This window comes from Xenopus laevis, chromosome 8S (genome assembly GCF_017654675.1).
Source record: "Xenopus laevis strain J_2021 chromosome 8S, Xenopus_laevis_v10.1, whole genome shotgun sequence".
Classification (NCBI taxonomy): Eukaryota; Metazoa; Chordata; class Amphibia; order Anura; family Pipidae; genus Xenopus; species Xenopus laevis.
This window is the reverse complement of record NC_054386.1, coordinates 83,957,033-83,978,037: the sequence shown is the minus strand read 5'-3', so window position 1 is coordinate 83,978,037 and position 21,005 is coordinate 83,957,033. Positions and strand designations below refer to the sequence as shown.

The 21,005-nt window shown below is 43.3% G+C and overlaps 1 protein-coding gene across 7 annotated transcripts in view; it reads left to right on the top strand.

The window, feature by feature from the left end:
- sipa1l3.S (signal induced proliferation associated 1 like 3 S homeolog) overlaps positions 1 to 21,005 on the top strand; it is a 136,880-nt gene that overhangs the window by 101,580 nt on the left and 14,295 nt on the right. For 6 of the 7 annotated variants that reach the window (XM_041575288.1, XM_041575290.1, XM_041575289.1 and 3 more), the window contains 4 exons: positions 7,702 to 7,832; positions 15,296 to 15,402; positions 15,599 to 15,966; positions 18,809 to 18,997. In XM_041575288.1, coding sequence (XP_041431222.1) covers positions 7,702 to 7,832; positions 15,296 to 15,402; positions 15,599 to 15,966; positions 18,809 to 18,997 — 795 coding nt within the window. The remainder of the gene's footprint in view (positions 1 to 7,701; positions 7,833 to 15,295; positions 15,403 to 15,598; positions 15,967 to 18,808; positions 18,998 to 21,005) is intronic. The other variant, XM_041575293.1, reaches the window with a different exon arrangement.

The following is a 21,005-nucleotide window of genomic DNA, read 5'->3' as shown; positions in this document are numbered from 1 at the left end:
AAATCCCAGGTCCCAAGCATTCTGGATACCTGTATAATTGTTTAGCCCCCTGCTGTTTAATTCTAATACAGGTATAGGATCCCTTATACGGAAAGCCGGTATCTAGAAAACTCTGAATTACGGAATGGCATAGACTGCATTTTATCCAAATAATCCAAATTTTTAAAAATGATTTCCTTTTTCTCTATAATAATAAAACAGTAGCTTGTACTTGATCCCAACTAAGATATAATCAATCCTTATTGGAACCAAAACCAGCCTATTGGGTTTATTTAATGTTTAAATGAATTTCTAGTAGACTTAAGGCATGAAGACCCAAATTACGGAAAGATCCGTTATACAGAAAACCCTAGGTCCCGAGCATTCTGGATAACAGGTCCCATAACTGTATTGACAAATTCTGAGATTGACTTGCACACAAACTTTTTTGCTTTCACTTTTTTTAAAAAAAATATGCGGTGATTCAAATGTTTTCAGGATATATTCATCAGCTTTGCAGCTTTCGTTAGGCGGGTACAAAATAAAGTGGTAAAGTAAAGTGTGTTACAAAGTAAATTGAATTAAAGAGCTCTGATTCACTATTTAATTTCAGTAGTGTTATTAATAGTATGCATGTTGAAATGTATATATACTTTATATATGGAGACCCTCTTCCTTCCTGTTTAACGTTACTTTATCTAGTGCAATGAGATTAAATGATGTAGTTGTTTGATGCACTGCTATAGTTACCACTCTGGTATAAATTTTTACCTGTGTTTTAGAATTTCCCTGTATTCCCTATTTGATAAAAATACACATTAGGGGTCTGTTACTTACCATATGACAGTTGCAAGCGACTGCAGTCAGTTGTGTGAAATATCCGATCCTGTTTGAACTGAGCAACAAACACCAAAAATGATGCCAACCAGTCTTGTGTCCGATTTACAGTTGCACTAGGCCTCCCTAGGACTATGGCAGTAAGGTTGGAATTGAGAAAAACATTGTAGGAAAAAACATTGTGTATGAAGTTGCACTTTGCACACTGCAGCATGGTAAATGTGTGACCCCTAAGTTTTTATGCTGCTAGTGTCCATATAGCCATGGATACCAGTGATATTATCTATATAAGTAAATGATGATCTACAAAACATCCATTTGTCAATGACCATGCAATGGGTATATGTATGAATAGATTGTTTTTTAGTGTATCGTATTATTAACACCCTGTCTAGATTATGATGTACCTCAAATTTTGATGGCCAAATTTTCTCACTATTGAAATACTCCAAAACACCATGGGGTAGATTTACTAAAGGGTGAAGTGACTAACGCTGGCGTACCTTCGCCAGCTTTACCATTTTCAGGGACTTTGCAGATTTACTAACGGGTGCAGGAGTCACTTCACTAGCGAAGGAGATAGACGCTAGCGGTGATTCACACTCTATCACCAGATGAATTTTCGCTCTGATGAATGGACGTTACTCCACAAATTCACTTGCATGCGGATTTTACTGAACGTTGCCTCTATCGCCTGACTTGCCTTCACCAGCTCAGACCAGGCAAAGTGCACTGAAGTACACAGATCTTCCTCAATCTTCTGTTACTTACATCATATTTTTTAGTGGAAAAAGTTTTTAGTTGAAAAAGCCCCATAAAACGCTGGCATCTTTTCCTTTTTTCAGAGTTATAGCCTGCAAAAGGCCTTAAATTTTTTTTGGGTAACCAGGTTCCCCCATACATTTTCTAACATATGGCACATAAATTATACAGTTGGCTCATGTGTAGGGCAATATAACAACTCTATTTTATTTATTAAGGTTCCCTGGACTTGTGTTATGTAATGTATTTGCTGCAACGTATACGTCATTGAACTTTAAATTGCCTGGCGTTATGCGTTCGGCGCCCTGGACACAACTTTGCATTCCAGTAAATTAGCGTTGTCTGAGCGAATTTTCGACTGGCGAAGTGTTACGATGGCTGCGAAGCTATTGCTGGCGAATTTTCGCCGCTTCGTAAATTTACCCCCATGAATCTTGCTTTTAGTTTAACATCAAGTTTGTGCCGACCAACAAAATCTTGTTCTTATTAAACATGGGCTGATGTGCAGTGGCTTAACTACAATACAACATTGTATTACCCCTCACCAGTGTATAGTTTCCTGCCTGCTGCAAGTAAATGTGTGGATATGGGTGAGCACTGGGCCCCCCTAAAGATTTTTTTTTTGCCAGGGGCCCAGTCACTCCTAGTTATGCTACTGCCGATTAGCATGAGACTGCAATTTGAACAAAGAAAATATTGTTTTTGTACATATTGCCTTCATACAGTTTTGCAATATTACCCCCAGACAGACCATCGACAGAGTACAGTAGACTGACTTTAGGATCATATATGATTGCTGAAGCAGTGTGCACAGAACTGTATAATTATGTTTGTGTTATATAAATAATAGATAATAAACACATCTTATTTGCTAGCTGTTCCAATAAACTCAACACTTCTTGGTTACTATTATTTTTCCCAGGAAATTTGCACCATGGTGCTTTGTCCCTCTATGCTTTTTGCATCCATTGCCGTTAGGAAGTTTCTTGAACATTAAAGGAACAGGTCAGTGTAAAAAAAAAAGCTGGTTAAATAGATAGGATGTGCAAAATAAAAATAGTTTCTAATATAGTTAGTTAGCCAAAAATGTAATGTATAAAGGCTGGAGTGACTGGATGTCTAACAGAACAGAACACAACTTCCTGCTTTTCAGCTCTCTAACTGAGTTAGTAAGCGACTTTAAGAGGGGGCCACATGGGACATAATTGTTCAGTGAGTTTGCAATTGGCCCTCAGAATTTAGTTCAGATTCAAAAGCAACAGTTATGACCCATGTGCCCCCCTCAAGTCACTGATTGGTTACTGCCTGGTAACCAATCAGTGGAAACCAAGAGAGCTGAAAAGCAGGAAGTAGTGTTCTGGCTATTATGTTAGACATCCAGTCACTCCAGCCTTTATACATTACATTTTTGTCTAACTATATTAGGAACATTTTTTATTTTGTGTGGGCTATTTACCCAATTTTTTTTTTTCATACTGAACAATTCCTGATGTGTTTGGCAATTGACAATGTTACATGGAGCAACAACCACAGTCATCTGCTACCATATTGTAACGACATCAGGGCCGCCATTAAAAATGACGGGGCCCCGTACAACAAATTTTGGGGCCCACCCGGCCCTGCCCACCCCACATCCCGCCCGCTTCACACCACAGTTAAAGGAACAACACAGACATCAGTGCTAAAAACGGTAAGCACCCTCACACATAAGTTATAAAAAGCTATTGATGGTCAGGCCCCCCACACATTTGAGAGTGCATGCTTTTCTCTTATGCAGTATTAATTGGTAGGCGGGTTGTTTATTTGAAAAACCATATGCTTCCCCCTTTAAAGAGCCATGTTCAGCATCAATAGCAACATAACAAAAGTGGGTATATGGTATGTTTGGAGCAAAGCTATTTATCAAGTGATGTTTCTTCCTAATGCTTTAGCTGTTGCTCTCCAATTTTCACTGAGAAATTTCTTCTGAGACATATTAATTAGCCAATAAAGGTATCACCTTTATACCACTTTTGTTATTTTTTTTTATTTCAAAAGGGTTTCCCTATAACATTCCTGAGACACCCACCCAGCCAGTCCTGGATAAATGGCCTCCCTGATTCTGCTTCCCATCTGTGGCAATAAATTTTGCTTCTGGCTTTTCCCTGACCCCTCAATTAACCCTTTTCTATCTTTCTCAAAACAAAAACTGTGGTAGCCATTAGCAAAAATAACAAATAAAAAAAAAAAAATACAAAAAGTATTGTAGAAGTGATACCTATATTGGCTAACAATAAAAAAAATACATTACAAGCTTTCGGAGCACCATGGCCCCTTCATCAGGCAAAATACAAATAAAAGCTGGAAAGGCACAGCATTTGAAAGCTTGCAATGTATTTTTTTTTATTGTTAGCCAATATAGGTATCACTTCAACACTACTTTTTGTATTTGTTTTTTTTTATTTGCTATCTTTCTCACAAACTGTCGTTTCTTGCCTAGGCTTCCCCCAGGCACATTGTATTAATTGCCTTAATTGTATTAATTGTACATTAATATGTAATTGTAAAGTTTCTGACCCCACAGAGATTATGGCATCCCTGACAACCTGAAACTTTTTCATTTATGGAAAATTTTGGAATATTGCTGTGAGAAAATAAAAAAAATAGACCCTGAAAAAGGTATTAAAGGGTTGCTTTGTGTTCAGACTGTAAATTTCAATATATCCCATAATATAATTGCTGCACAACTGAGCATTAGATTTCATAAAAACTCACAGTACAAACACTGATACTGCCTTCCCCTACTGCCTCTGCTTTTGCTTCTTCTTTACTTGTCTTTCTAATCTGTAATCTTTGTTCTTCCCCCATATGTGTTTTCTGCAAGTTTTACACAGTTATTCCCTTTCTTTTCCTCTCCATTCAATTCTACTTTTTAAATCTCATTTTTAGCTCCAACTTTATTATTCATGTACCGTTTCTGGCATTGCAGTCTATCTATTCTGTCCTCACAATCCTCATTCTGCTGACCTCCTTCTCTTCCTGTGCTTCAGATGCACATCGCCTTTTCATGCTGCTGCCGCGACACAATGTTTGCCCTTTGACCCCTCCTTCCCGAAGTCATAACGAGGCTCAACTCCCCCTGCTAAATCAGCAGGGTCTAGAGCAGATAAGAAAACTTGCCGACTCTAATGTGCGTGTCTAGTTTGAGCCATGCAGTGAGTATCTGCCATTTTAACTTACTTCCAATTGAACTTATTCCAGTCTCATTCGCACTCGCACAACTCAAAACTGTATTGAGAGATGCGCGCAATGTAGATTGTGCGGCTCTCTGACAGCAGCAGGGGCCCACCAGAGATTGAGTACAGCTACCGGGCCCCCCACAAAACCCAAAGGCGCCGGGCCCGGGACAAGTGTCCCCCCAGTCCCCCCCTGATGGCGGCCCTGAACGACATACAGTGTGGGTGAGTTAAACCGGCCCACTGCTACATGAATCAGCCATGCACTCTCCACCAGGGGCATCTGCATGTGACTGTTTTTATCTGGTGACAGGGCAAACATGGGGAGCACAGCGGTGCAGTGAGTAGGGTTGTTGCCTTGTAGCACTCGGGTTCCAGGTTATTTATATTTGGTTTAATATCTGGTTTTGCATATTGGGAACATATTATGCCAAGACATTTTGCTAAACCAGGGATTATTAACTGTATGAATTGATTTAGAGTGTTCTCCATGATGCAATTTAATAATGTGATATTTCTTATATACTATAAACATACATAACTGATTCTAAACCAGTTTTTTGGTTGTGAAGCAGATTGTCTCATAAGTCTTATGGTTAGTATAGTATATAATTGATATGTATTGTATATACATTGTTCTGTTGTTAGGCTGCTGAGGGAAAGGGAGGGGGATGTCACTCCAACTTGCAGTAAAGAGTGAGTGAAGTTTATCAGAGCACAAGTCACATGACTGGGGGCAGCTGGGAAACTGCCAATATGTCTAGCCCCATGTAAATATAAGCAGTATTCTGCTAGAGCAGTATTCTGCTGTTGCGTTTTGAAGAAAAAACATTTTTTCCATAACAGTATCACTTTAAATCTGAAATGTTGACTTGCCTTTCATCAAACTAAGCCATGGCCTCTGAAATTATACAGATTACTAGATTAGTGAGTTTATCTGAAACAGAAATTGTGCTGTTTGACCTCTCCGAGGATGTGATAGTGACACTATCATTAACTGTTATTTCAGGAACAATTCACTCTGTTTATGGGTGATGCCTTTGAGAGATTCCTCCATCTATTTTATATCTACTAGCTGTGGAACATTTTTATAACACATCCTCACACATGTATTGCTATTCTTATCATTCCTTCACTGCTGTACTTTCTATTTTACCTTTTTTTTTATCATTCATGCTGTGGCCAGATTTATATTAGCCAGTTGTTTTACATTTGACAGTTAATGCTTTGCAAACAAACTGATATTTAATTGTACAGTAGAACCCCCATTTTACGTTTCTCAGGTGACCAGAAAAAAATGGTGTAAAATACAGGAAAATGTAGAATCAGGGAAATGTATTATGCATAATATATAGATGGGAACACAAAACAACAATGAGGGAAAACTTAAAATGCAGGGGACGTAAAATGGGGGTTCGACTGTAGTTTAATTGACCTTCGGAGTTGTCTGTAACTTCTTCTGAATCACAATAATCTCTACTCACCAGTTCTGTCACTATCCCTTTATATTTGCTTCTCAAAACTTTTGCCCACCAACAGACTCTTAGTGATTAGTACACACTCGAAGATTCGGGGAGATTTAGTCATCCGGCGACAAATCACCCCGAAAATTCTTCCCGCCGGGTAGAATTTAAATCGCCAGCAGGATGGCACTCGGATCGCTTTGTTTTCCGAAGTCACTCAAAGTTTCCTCGTGAGGCAACATCACTTATCAGTTCTAGTGGCTAGAATTAAACATTTAAGTGCCGGCAGAATTTCATTTCTTTTTGTCTTGGAATGTGATATTCTTCTTCCGACAATGCAAAGTGCTTTTTGTTATGACCAAACAACTCTAATCGGTCCAAATCACTTTGTTCCAAAATGACTGTGGCTTGTCTAAATGAGCTTTTGCATACAACAAGCAACTCTGTTTGTGTGAGTACAGAACGGGCTTCTTTCTCATCACCTTGTCATACAGATGTTCTTTGAGCAAATTGCACTGAATTGTAGAACGATGTACAGATACACCATCTGCAGCAAGATGTTCTTGCAGGTCTTTGGAGGTGATCTTTGGGTTGTCTGTAACCATTCTCACAATCCTCCGCATATGCCGATCCTGTATTTTTCTTGGCCTGCCAGACCTGGGTTTTACAGCAACTGTGCCTGTGGCCTTCCATTTCCTGATTACATTCCTTACAGTTGAAACTGACAGTTTAAACATCTGAGATAGCTTTTTGTAGCCTTCCTCTAAACCAGGTCTTTTAAGAGTTGCTTTGAGGATCCCATGGTGTCCTGACTCAAACAGAAGCACAACTTGCAATTGGCCGCCTTAAATACCTTTTCTCATGATTGGACACACCTGCCTATGAAGTTCAAGGCTTGACGAGCTAATCCAACCAATTTGGTGTTGCCAGTAATCAGTATTGAGCAGTTACCTGCATTCAAATTTGCAAAATGACCAACGTTTTGCACAGCCAGTTTTTCACATTTGATTTAATTCCATACAACTGAATACTGCTTCGCTAAAAATCTTTGTTCAGAAAACACCCCAGTAGATGTTCCTGGGAAATGAACAGTGGCATAGCTACCGGGGGAGCAGGGGGTGCGATTGGACCAGGGCCCGCACCCCCTCAGGGCCCCCGGCAGCTCACGCGCCACGATTCCCGGCCGTTTCCGGGTGTACGGAGGGGGGCGGGGGGCCCGGCAGCGCGTCCCTGGAAATGAAAGACATACCACTGTTATTTTTTTTTGTTGAAAGTGGAGTCAATTATTATGCAGGCTGAGAGGGGTTCCTAAACTTTTTCATATGGCTGTATATATATATTTTGCAAGAAGAATATGCATTTAGGTAGAAAGATGTTTGAATAATGAACCTTTAAACTAATTTGGAAGGGAGCGAAACAAACCGTTTTTTTTTCCATTCCTTCAGCAGAACTGGAACACCCCAGCGCTCAATGCTGCAGTTGGAACCGTACTACATACAAGAAGGGATACCAAGTCCTGAGAAATATCCAGCAGGCACTGGCACTCAGGAGATGAACTCAGAGCGACATAAGTCTGGTGAGGCTTCTGTGTAATGCAGCACCATTTCTATTGGTGTTGATAGTTTTAGAATTGTATATGAAAGTAAAAAGATACCAGAAGTAACACAAAACACCAGTGTTCATCCACTTATTACATAATCATTTTAAAACAATAATTTTACAATGCTGAAGGCGGAGGACTGGCCAGAGAAGTAGGAAATATGTGTACAGTGCTGCTAGGTTTTGTGGCAATACCAACCTTTATGCCCCACGCCCAAAGTTTTAATATAGCACAGAAGGACGCTGCAGTTTTCCAATAACATGTAACAGACAACCCTTAGAATAAAGTATTTAGCGAGTGTCCCCCAAGGCACAGAAAGACCACAGGTGGATGAAAAAAAAGAGCAATGTAAAGGCTCGGAAATGAACATGATCTTTTGGGCAAAATTAGAAAACACAAGACTTAAATAAAAATACAACCCTCTCTGCCTGTTGTTTCAGTATGTTGATGTGTTCACCTTTCTCTTGTAAAAAACACGCGTCCATCAAGTTCAACCTTTTAACTCTATTTTAACCTGCCTAACTGCCAGTTGATCCAGAGGAAGGCAAAAAACCCATCTGAAGCCTCTTCAATTTGCCTCAGAGGGGGAAAAAATTCCTTCCTGACTCCAAAATGGCAGTCGGACTGGATCGAAAATATCAGCCAGTACCACTGATTCAGGGAGAGATTTCCACATCTTTACAGCAATAACTGTAAAAAACCTACCGAATATTTAGGGTGAACCCCTTTTCTTCTAATCGGACTAGTCCCTGGATCAATTTGTACTATGAGCTATCACCTAATAATCCTGTAATCCCTCACTTGCTAAAAAGAAATCCAATCGAATGTTTCAGCCTGTACAACTGATTCAGGGAGACAATTCCACATCTTCACAGCTCTCACTGTAAAAAACCCCTTCCAAATATTTAGGCGGAACCTCTTTTCTTCTAATCGGAATGGGTGACCTTGTGTCAGCTGGAAAGACCTACTGGTAAATAAAGCATTAGAGAGATTATTATATGATCCCCTTATATATTTTTCTCTGTCGTCTCAAGGGGGACACAGGGACAGATGGGGTTAAGCTCAACCCTCTAGGAGGCAGGACACTTAGAATAAAAAAGAAAAAGGGGGCGTGCCAATACCATGGCTTAACCCAACCTAGAACTAAACCATTCAGTTTTTAAGTGTCCTGCTTCCAAGGAGGATGGACAAAAAATTCTTCAACGAAGTATTTTGTCAGAATACTGGCAAATGAGGTTTTCATCCGGAGCAGGGCTACCTGTATCCTTTGTGATGTGCCTCCTACGAGGGATGCCCACCGGAGTCATTTCTAGCATTAGCTATACTGACGGTCAGTCCTGGCAAGACATGCCTGCATTCCGTTATGGGAGAGCAGAGGGTCTAACCGGTGCGGCAAAACTGTGAGTATAACCCCTTCTCAGTGGTTTAACCTCTGCTGGCTCTCCCTCCCCTTCCATCACCTACTGCGGCTTCCCCAGTCCTGCCCGCCGGTCTCGTGGTGCAGGGAGATCACCGCTGCTTCGATGCGGAGGAGGAAGGGACGCGCCATGCGTTCCAGCGCCATTTTGTTTTGCGCTCCAGGTGGAACGCATGGTTAGGCGCGCTTTCACAGGAGGCGGTTCCTAACTCCCTCTTCCTTCCTTCTCCTTCGCGCCGACTTCTCTCCACGCTGGCGCACTTCTGAGGGCTCGTGACGGCAGGGGGCCACAGGACAGAGGAGGAGATCTCCCTACTGGACGCGCGCAAGTTAACCCTTCCATTTCCAGGGTACAGCGCATTACAGCCGTGCACAATTAACCCTTCCATTGCCAGGGTTCAGCGTATTACAGCCCTAAACAGTACCATTGCTACCATTCAGCAGGTAACTCAGACACCGCTATAATGGCAGAGGGTAAGTCAGGGGGACTTTTCCCTAGGGCAGGGGGGAGAGCACCAGCAAAAGCAGCAGCACAAATTACATATTTCACCTGCAAAAACTGCCAGGCTAAAATAAAAGGAGGTCAAGGTGAGCCCCTCTGCAGGTCTTGCAAAAAGGGGGTCTCTTCTGCTCCTACTCAGGTAGACAACCCTGATCCTGGTGACAGCACGGGGACTCCGGGGGGGACCCCCACTCCTGAGGTCTCTGTCCCAGACCCCTCCCCCGGACCCTCTACTGAGCCTCCAGCCCCACTTTGGGCGCTTCAACTTTCTCAGTCCTTAGCTTCCTTACAGAATCTCCCATCCATTGCTGATACTCTAGGTAAAGCCTTGGCCAAGCTGGACCATAGATCCAGCGGCAAACGCAAAAGGTCGGAGAAGTCCAAGGGCCACATTAGTACCCATACTCCGTCCGAGGATTCCGCTTCTGGAGGGGAATCCTCTCACTCCGACGGTGAATTGCCCCCTTCCGAGTTCTCTTCGGACGCAGAGGAGGTCAACGAGGAGTCCGCGGGCCGTGACGTTCAACATGACGTCGATCGCATTATTCAAGGGGTTACCGAGATTCTCAAGGTCACCCCCTCCACGGAATCTCAATCTCAATCATCCAGCTTGTTTAAGAGGCAACATAAGTCTTCCCTCTGTTTCCCCTCTCATGAACAACTTCTAAGCATTGTTCAGGAGGAATGGAACTTTCCAGAACGAAAATTTCAGGCTACTCGGAAATTTTCGAAATCCTATCCCTTCTCTAGGGATCTGGTGGACAGGTGGTCTCTGCCACCAACTGTGGACGCCCCGGTCTCCAGACTTTCGAAGTCCACAACACTACCCGTTACCGATGCGGCGGCCTTTAAGGATCCGTCCGACAGACGTCTCGAGGGGTTCCTCAAGGCTGTCTACTCTTCCGCGGGTTCTACCCTTCGTCCCGTGTTAGCTTCGGCCTGGGTGGCCAGAGCCATCCAAGCATGGGCAGAATCTATTTTTTCCGATCTGCAGGATGGCGTTCCCAGGGTCGACCTTATAGAATCCGTACGTTCTCTAGCTGAAGCCTCAGCCTACCTGTCCGACGCTACCCTGGACACGGCTCAAATTACCGCTCGCACTTCGGCCCTTGCTGTGGCGGCACGTCGAACTCTATGGCTAAAAAATTGGGCCGCCGACACTAGCTCCAAGAAGTCCCTCACTTCTCTTCCGTTCAAGGGTCAACGACTGTTTGGTGAGGAGCTCGAGAAAATTATCTCTCAGGCCACCGGGGGTAAGAGCACTTTTCTCCCACAGTCTAAGAACAAGTCTTCTACTCCGCCTCGCCGTAGCAGATTTTTTCGGGGTCAACCTACCCGATTCTCCAGAAGATACAGTCCTTCCGGGCGTTCCAATTTTCGCTCCAAACCAGCTGACAAAGGACGTCCGGCTTGGAAATCCAACAAGTTCCACAGCAAGTCTTCTGCCGATAAATCCGCCTCGGGCTGACGGGGCACCCCCTCCGGGATCGCAGCAGTCCTTCGGGGGCAGACTACTGCAATTCCAGGAGGTCTGGCTCCGGCACTCTTCAGACGCCTGGGTGAACGAAATCGTATCGGAAGGTTATCATCTGGACTTCTCTTCTCTCCCTCCTCGAAAGTTTCTCATGTCCAGACTTCCCACCAGTGCGACCAAGGCCATGGCCTTTCTAGATTGTGTCCACCAGATGGAACGGAGTGGCGTCATCACTCCAGTACCTCCTCCGGAGACATTCTCAGGTTTCTACTCCAATTTGTTCCTGGTCCCCAAACGCGACGGCTCCTTCAGGCCGGTACTGGACCTCAAATTTCTCAACAAATTCATCAGGTCGGTCAAGTTCAAGATGGAAACCCTTCGATCCGTCATCCGGGGGATGGAACGAGATCAGTGGCTGATGTCCCTGGACATCAAAGACGCCTATCTCCACGTACCGATCTGGCCTCCTCATCACCAGTATCTGAGGTTTGCCTTCAAAAATCGGCACTATCAGTTTGTGGCTCTTCCCTTCGGCCTTTCCTCAGCCCCCAGGGTCTTCACCAAACTCATGGCGGTGACCGCGGCAGCCCTGCGACTCCAGGGCATCTCCGTGACGCCTTACTTGGACGATCTGCTCCTGAAGGCCAGGACGAAAGACGAGCGAACGGGATCTTCAGAAAGCCATTGCCTTACTTCAGGACTTCGGCTGGACCATCAATTGGAAGAAGTCCAACTTGCATCCCTGTCACAGGATGATTTTTCTGGGACTCGAGTTCAACACTCAGAAAGAGTGAGTCTCCCTCCGGAGAAACAGGAGAAGATCAGAACTCGAGTGCAATCCTTACTTCAGACCCCCAAACCCTCCATACATCTCCTTATGAAGGTTCTCGGTCTCATGGTCTCGTCGATCGAGGCGGTCCCCTTTGCACAACTGCATCTTCGCCCGCTTCAAGCCAACATTCTAGCCACCTGGAAGGGAGGTCCCTTATCGCAGAGAATCTCCCTTCTCAACTCGACGAGGGAGTCTCTTCTTTGGTGGCTCACGCCGACCAACCTGTCCGAGGGTCAGTCCTGGGCGACCCCAGACTGGTTAGTGATAACTACGGATGCCAGTCTCCAGGGCTGGGGCGCAACGTGGGACAATCGGTCAGCACAAGGACTATGGGCCCCCGAGGAGTCCAAACTCTCCATCAACGTTCTGGAGCTAAGAGCAGTGAAACTGTCTCTCCGACACTGGTCGCCCCACCTTCAGTCCCGGGCCGTACGGGTGCAAAGCGACAACTCCACCACCGTCGCATACATCAACAGGCAAGGCGGGACTCGCAGCAAGGCCGCCTTGGCGGAGGTTCAACAGATACTGCACTGGGCGGAAGCCAGCTCGGTAAAACTTTCCGCCATTCACATCCCGGGAGTGGACAACACCAGCGCCGACTTCCTCAGTCGACACCTTCTGGAACCGGGAGAATGGGAGCTTCACCCGGACACGTTTGCGGAAATCGTGGACCACTGGGGTCTTCCGGAGATCGATTTGATGGCGTCCAGAGTCAATCGCAAGGTACCCGCCTTCTTCGCCCGCTCCCGCGATCCTCTGGCAGTGGGAATAGACGCCATGACTCAGACCTGGCGATTCGACCTCGCCTATGTCTTCCCTCCTCTTCCCATGCTACCTCGGGTGCTGAAGAAGATGCGGCAGTCTCACATCACGGCCATCGTCATAGCCCCCTTCTGGCCCCGGCGAACTTGGTTCTCGGATCTTCAGGAGATGTCCGTAGCCCGGCCTCTGCGTCTCTCTCCGAGACCCGACCTACTACTTCAGGGTCCTATCGTCCATCACAACCCGGGCCTCTTCGCTTTGACGGGATGGCTATTGAGGCAGCCATCTGGAGACGACAGGGGATAGCAGAAGATGTCATCGCCACCATGTTGAAGTCCCGCAAATCCACGTCTTCGAAGGCCTACCACAGGGTTTGGCGGAACTATTGGACCTGGTGCAGGGAGACCTCTGTCCCCTCAGCGGATTCTTCCTTCATGGACTGTGTCATCCCTCGAGTTTTATCCTTTCTCCAAAGGGGTCTGCAGCTGGGCCTGAAACTCAGCTCCTTAAAAGTGCAGGTTTCGGCACTGTCTGTCTTACTCCAATCCCGTCTGGCCATGGATGACGCGGTCCATACCTTCCTCCAAGGGGTGGCTCACGTTGCTCCCCCTTTCCGTTCTACGACTCCTGGTTGGGACCTCAACCTTGTCCTGGACGCCCTTCTGGATCCTCCCTTCGAACCGCTTGGAACGGTCTCGGAGGACTGGCTTACCCGGAAGGTCGTTTTCCTTGTGGCAATCTCCTCTGCCAGGAGGGTTTCGGAACTCGGCGCCTTGTCATGTGATCCGGCCTTCCTTGTTCTTCACAAGGACAAGGCTGTTCTGCGCACTGTCCCGTCTTTTCTTCCCAAAGTGGTGACTTCTTTCCACATCAATCAGGAGATCGTCGTACCATCCCTGTGTCCGAATCCCAAAAATGACAAGGAACGCAGGCTTCACGCCCTGGATGTCGTCAGAGCTCTCCGTTGGTATCTGGAAAGGTCCAAATCTTTCCGGCGTTCGCAGTCCCTGTTCATTCTGCACTCGGGGACTCGAAGGGGATTGGCGGCGTCTAAGGTGTCCATTGCCCGATGGATCAGAGAGACCGTTGAGAAGGCCTACATTTCCAAGGGTCGTACTCCCCCGGCAGGTCTTCGGGCTCACTCAACAAGGTCGGTGGCTGCCTCCTGGGCATGGCGGAATTCAGCTTCTTTGGACCAGATCTGCAGAGCGGCCACCTGGTCTTCCGTACACACATTTACAAAATTCTATTGCCTCGATACCTTTTCCTCGGCCGAAGCTGCCTTTGGCCGGAAGGTACTGCATTCGGTGGTACAGTGAGGTGTCTTTATCTTGCTCCCACCCTGTTTCTTTTGTTGGGGCTGCTTTGTTAAGTCCCCATCTGTCCCTGTGTCCCCCTTGAGACGACAGAGAAAACAGGATTTTTGATACTCACCGTTAAATCTGTTTCTCTGTAGTCGATAAGGGGGACACAGGGCTTCCCGCCCTTCAGCGAGTTGGACCGGTTGGTCCTCAAGTGAAAAGTTTTCCTGTTTACCAGTTCTGCGATTGTTTGCTTATTACTTTGCAGTCTCTTTGTTACTAACTGAATGGTTTAGTTCTAGGTTGGGTTAAGCCATGGTATTGGCACGCCCCCTTTTTCTTTTTTATTCTAAGTGTCCTGCCTCCTAGAGGGTTGAGCTTAACCCCATCTGTCCCTGTGTCCCCCTTATCGACTACAGAGAAACAGATTTAACGGTGAGTATCAAAAATCCTGTTATACATAGTTATCATATCTCCCCTTAAGCGCCTCTTATCCAGCGTGAACATCCCCAATTTGGCCAGTCTTTCCTCATAGCTAAGAACTTGAATGTCTATTATTTATTAAGCATAAAAACTTCAAAAATTCTAATGTAAAAATGTGCCATCTAAAAGATGGTGAGGTCATATAGAAGTCAATGAAAGTTGTCCTAGGCAAAGCTCAATTTTCTGTTTTTTATCGGAGGTTTTTCTGTTTTTTATCAGAAAACCCGATCAATTTGAGCTTTCTGGACATAAACCCGAGCGTTTTGGATTTTTTCGGGACATGAACTCGATCATTAGAAATTCGAGTTTATCCGAGGTAGAAAAACCCTTATGCAACTCACAAATTCGATTCTTGATAAAATGCCCCATAATGTAAGCCGCTCTCTGCTATACATCATGTGTGGTGCTTTGCAAGAGAAATATCCTGGGAGTGAGACTTTGTTTATAGGTGTTAAATTGCTAGTGATTGCTGAATAGCAATAATGTTCCAAGCTTATCTCATCTATCATCTTGCTTATGCCTTTCGTTGTAAACTGCCTGCTAATCCGTGCTCCTCCCCCCCAGTATCTCTCACCAACCTCTAAGATTTACACACAGGCATTTTAATTATTCTGTCAGTGATGCTAATGCTTACGTACAAAGAATGATGAGAAATTGTGTCTTTGTAGAACCGATGTGGCACATTCCAGCCCAGAATCGTGCAGGCACGGGTGTAAACAAAAGGCCTGGCAGGCAGGAGATACCAGGGAAGAATTCTCCTCACAGCCATTCACGTGTGAGTATCACAATATTTCTTTGTTATAGCAGGTGCTGGGGATCTGTAAGCAGCCAGAAGGGATGGTATTCAGACGTGATAGGAGCACACAAGCTTTAATGCATGTGCTTGACCCCAACCTCAGCCTCCTTCATAGGGTCATTGTGTTCCTTTTTGTCCCTGCATGTAACTACACCTTCCCTCCTTGCCCCTCCAGGGTGAGCCACAGTATTCTAGCCACTCCAGCAGCAACACACTATCCAGCACCGCCTCCAGCAACCAGAGTGACGAGCGCTGGTTCGAAACCCCAGAACAGCCGGATTTAGATCTTGATCATCTCTCCAAAGGCACTTCCAACGACAGTGGCATCGACACCACCCTTCCTAATTTTCCCCACACCAAACCTGCGCAGCCCACCCCACGCAGGGACAAGCCACAGAAACCAGTGGCCTGCTCCACTTATCCAGGCATGCACGACAGCAGCTCCAGGGAAAAAAGGAAGGAGTCCTTGTCCTCCAGCAAGGGGTACAGACCCAAACTTTACTCACCGGGGAACACTGGAGGAAATGTTTTTAACCAAACAAGGTAATGTGAATTGAGGACACCTATAACATAGTGTGTATATATATATATATATATATATATATATATATATATATATATATATATATATATCTCTATCTATATATATATATATATATATCTATATATATTTATATAGATATACACACACACACACGTAAATTTCCAAAATGATGGAACAGCACTCCCTAAGAAGATTGAGTAAAAACAGCAAGAAAAATTATATGTATATAGTGCAGTATTTTTTACTTTTAAATTTTTTTTGTGCTCCCCTTTTATTAAGTACTGATAGTTATGAAATTAAAAATATTTTTTCTTTCACCAGTGTCATTTTTTGGTGAATGTTGTATTAGGGTTAACATTCCCTTTCAAACCACTTCAGTTCACTCGTGAATACTAAAATAGGGTTAACTTCCCCTCTAAAACTTTCAAAAACCAAGACTGGGTGGGTACTCAGAAACGTTTAACTTAATATTTCGCTTTCAATAAGAACATCTCTCTCCTGTAGTTTGTCCGCTGTTGTCTCTAGGAACAAATGAGCTATAGATAGTGTAAAAGCGTTTATTTTTTTTCTAATAGATTTAAAATTGCACTCGCATAAATACGATAAAAAGTGCTCATCAGTCAGTCCAGTTCCCAGCATGCTTTATTTCTCCGCTGTGTTCAAAGTTTCTTACAGCCGCGTGTCTTCTCTCTGGGCGCTTCATGGATAATGTCACTAAGCTCCACCTGACACGTTTCGTCACTCCGACTTCATCAAAGGCTTTTTTTTTTTTTTTTTTTTTTAATTATCAGTAATTTATGAAAGGGGAGCACAAAAAGGTGTTTCAGAAAAAGTAAAAAATACTGCACTATATACATATAATTTTTCTTGCTGTCTTTCCTCGAGCTTCTTAGGGAGCGCTGTTCCATCATTTTGGAAATTTGTCTAGAAACGTCTAGAGGATTGAACTCCGGGAATACCTTGAAAAAACTTTTTGTGGTACATAAATTTGTGTGTCCGGCCCACCATAGGGCCTTAATCAAGGAAAAAAGGCCCTATGGTGAGCCAAAACGTTGGACACCCACATTTTTGCAATAAAGATTTGATTCACGGAATATTGGAGAGCAGCTCTATGTGAAGATTTATGTTAGATTTGATCGAGCACTCACAATGATATATAAAATCCATAATTGTTCTTAAAGAAATACTATCATTACCCTGTGGCAATACTATCACTACAGCCTTAATCTTTTTGAACAGCAATGTATACAGCCAATGCTAGGCAGTGAGTCTTTTGCTGTTTCAGACAGAGTGAATAGCACCTGGCTACAACTATTCTTTCTTCTCTTTGATCTCAGCACAGAAAAGGAGAAAGAAGTTTCCAGAAAGACAAATATAGTGTAAAACAAGAGCTATAGCCATAGATTATCTGATCATAAGAGGCAGCAATAACACCTTCTTCAAAATAGGTTACACCGTCCAAACCCTGCATTGTGCTTTGTGCCCGAGATCTGACAATATACTGACAATGGATCAGACAATTTTAGTTACAAGTGACTGCTGAATTCGATTGTTTGATCCGCTGTTCTTTTCACCTGTAGTCAAAGAAGATTTTGTTTAACAGGAGAGACTGGTTTGTTAACTTATTTTGATAACAATAAATGGTAGTTATGTGTTTTATTACTGACTTAAACAAGAGACGTCCAGGTACTTTCTTGAGCTGAGCAGCGCGCTACTTTGGTCTTTAATGACCTTTAAAGGAGAAGGAAAGGCTAAAATTAAGTAAGCTTTATCAGAAAGGTCTATATAAATACATCAATAAACCCTCAAAGTAATGCTGCTCTGAGTCCTCTGTCAAAAGAAAGACAGTATTTCTTTCCTTTTAATGTATACACATGGGCTTCTGTATCAGACTTCCTGTTTTCAGCATAAACCTCCAGGGCAGGGCTTGAGCATGCTCAATTTGCTCCTCTCCCCCCCCCCCCTCCTCCCATCCCTGCTGTAATCTGAGCTCAGAGCTTTGAGTGAGTAGGGAGAGACTCAGGCAGGAAGTGATGTCACACCAAGCTTATATGGCAGCTTCTATCCTAAACAAACAGAGACAGTGTCTAGAGCTGTTTACTCAGGTATGGTAAAGCGTTCTGCAGAATAAATATAGCGTTCTAGCTTGTACTATTGTGCCTAATCTGTTGGCAATAAACTGTCTTGGAGCTTTCTTCTCCTTTAATTGTATCTTAGTGTGGAGACTATAATATTAATTTGTTTTAAGAGGGCATAGAAGGGCATTTAGAATATAGAGGGCAAAGAAAATGATCAGTGTTTATGTATATAGTTTTTTTTCTCTTTGAACCTTGATCCTAAAAATATAGTATTATATGGTATGGTCACTTGTTGTACAGCATTAGGAGATGAGATCCTGTTTTCTTATGCATGTATCAGTATTGCATTGATTAGATTCCCAGCTAATCACACTAATCAAAGGGTTATGTCCTTTTGTTGCTCTAGCTCAGGGGTCCCCAACCTTTTCCACCTGTGCGCAACATTCAGATGTAAAAAGAGTTGGGGAGCAACACAAGCATAAGTTCCTGGGGGTGCACTGCCAAATAAGGGCTGTGATTGGCTGTTTGGTAGCCCCTATATGTACTGGTAGCCTACAGGAGACTCTGTTTGGCAGTACATCTGGTTATTATGCAACCAAAACTTGCCTCCAAGCCTGGAATTCAAAAATAAGCTCCTGCTTTGAGGCCACTGGGAGCAACATCCAAGGGGTTGGGGAGCAATATGTTGCTCACAAGCTACTGGTTGGGGATCACTGGTCTAGCTGTTCATTTTACATGTGCATTTCTTTCTTGTTTCCTACAGGACAAGCATTTTTAAGTCCCCTGAAAGTTCCAACCCTCCCCAAATGACACAGTCCAGTTCGTTCCATTTGTCCAGCTCTGTTCCCAAATCATTCTTTTCCCGTCAGAATGTGAGAAACAAGATTCCAGCAGGGTGGAAGAAGCCAGAACATACTCCATCGACACAAGCTACATTCACAGACCCAAAGAAGTATGATTTATTAATGATGTTTATAGCCATTCATTTCTCGACACATCATTGTCAGCAGTCAGTGCTCTTTCTAACAAATACCTGCTCACATAACTGTTTTGATTAAAATTGGGTTGCTGACTGACTTTTTTTTATTCAAAAGTGTTTTTGTACATGATAATGGTTAAATAGATCTGGCTTTCCTTGGGTTGTATTTACAGGGTGTTTTGTATCGGTGTGTTTTTCTCCTGTCTTGTGATGTATAATTAAGCCACCATCCTATTGAAAAATAATATTTTGTATTTCCCGTAATAGACACAAAGAGATACACCCAGTAGCATATGGTAAACACAGAGATAGGCAACGTTTAGCTATCCGGTTATTATCCAGTGAAGTAGGAATGGAGTGTTTGTAAAGCATTATCATTGAGGCGCAAAACTGAAAAATATTTAGGCAGACAATTTCTCAGACATCCCACCACCCTATGAATAAAATTCTCAACCTTTACCCCAGCTCGACTCTTCCTTAAAAGAAAAATAATTTTACTTTAAAAATGTAAAAAAAAAAAATACTATCCATCTGTGAATACATACAATTTTCAATACTGGGTGCTAACTTGCTTACCTTCTTGTTACTGACATTGCTTGCTAAAGCAAAGTTTATGATACCTAGCTATCCTAACTTAGTCCTATTAAAGGAACAGTAACATCAAAAAAGTGTTTTTTAATTAATGAATAAATAATGTAGCGTGACCCTGCGCTGGTAAAACTGGTGTGTTTCCTTCAGAAAGACTATTACAGTTTATATAAACAAGCTGCTGTGTAGGCATGGGTGCAGCCATTCAAGCACAAGACAAATAGTAGATAACAGATAAGCTGTAGAATCCCATTGTATACTAAAGAGCTTATCTGTTATCAGCTGTGTAACCTGTGCCTTTTCTCCTTTTTCAACTTTGAATGGCTGCCCCCAGCAGCTTGTTTATATAAACTATAGTAGAGCTGCTAAAGCAAACAAACCAGTTTTACCAGTGCAGGCCAACAGTGCATTCTATTTTAATTAATTTAATATACTTTCATTTGTTGGTGTTACTGTTCCTTTAGGGCAGAGACACACGCTCAGATTCGGGGAGATTAGTCGCCCAGCGACAGATCTCCTCTTCTTCTTTGTAATTCTGCTGAAAAGCTTGTTTGCTTAAAAAGTTTGTATTTGATATAAAAGTAAACCCAATACAGAACCCAATAGGGTCCCATTAAGAGTCCTGCTCCATGTAGACAAAAGCACCATTAACAACCACCCTCTGTACTGGATCCTTTAGCCAGGTTCCTATCCATTTACAAACAATGTTGCCAAGACCCACAGATCTTAGTTTGGAATGTTAAAGCAATACCACATCTACTGCAACCCACTGTCCAAATTACTACTTTCCCCATCATCAAAATCAGTTACATTTATTTGACATGATCAATGCTTAATAAAACAATGCTTCCATTTTCTATAACATCATTTTCAATGTGATCCCTTAAACTTTCAAATAACATTTCCAGTTACCAAACCTGGAGCAGGGAGGTGGAGTTGGTACATAAATCCATCGACTCCAAATCCTCAGTTTATGGTAACTCTGACTCCTCTTTTTAAAGAAACACCAAAAACTGAAAAGTGTATCAAAGTAATTTAAAATATAATGTACTGGTTGCTCTTCACTGGAAAAACTAGTGTGTTTGCTTCAGAAACTCTGCTATAGTTTATATAAACAAGCTGCTGTGTATTAATGGGGCAACCATTCAAGCACAGGATACACAGTAGATAACAGATAAGTACTACTATAGTTTATATAAACAAGCTACTGTGTAGCCATGGGGGCAGCCATTCAAGCACAGGATACACAGTAGATAACAGATAAGTACTACTATAGTTTATATAAACAAGCTGCTGTGTAGCCATGGGGGCAGCCATTCAAGCACAGGATACACAGTAGATAACAGATAAGTACTACTATAGTTTATATAAACAAGCTACTGTGTAGCCATGG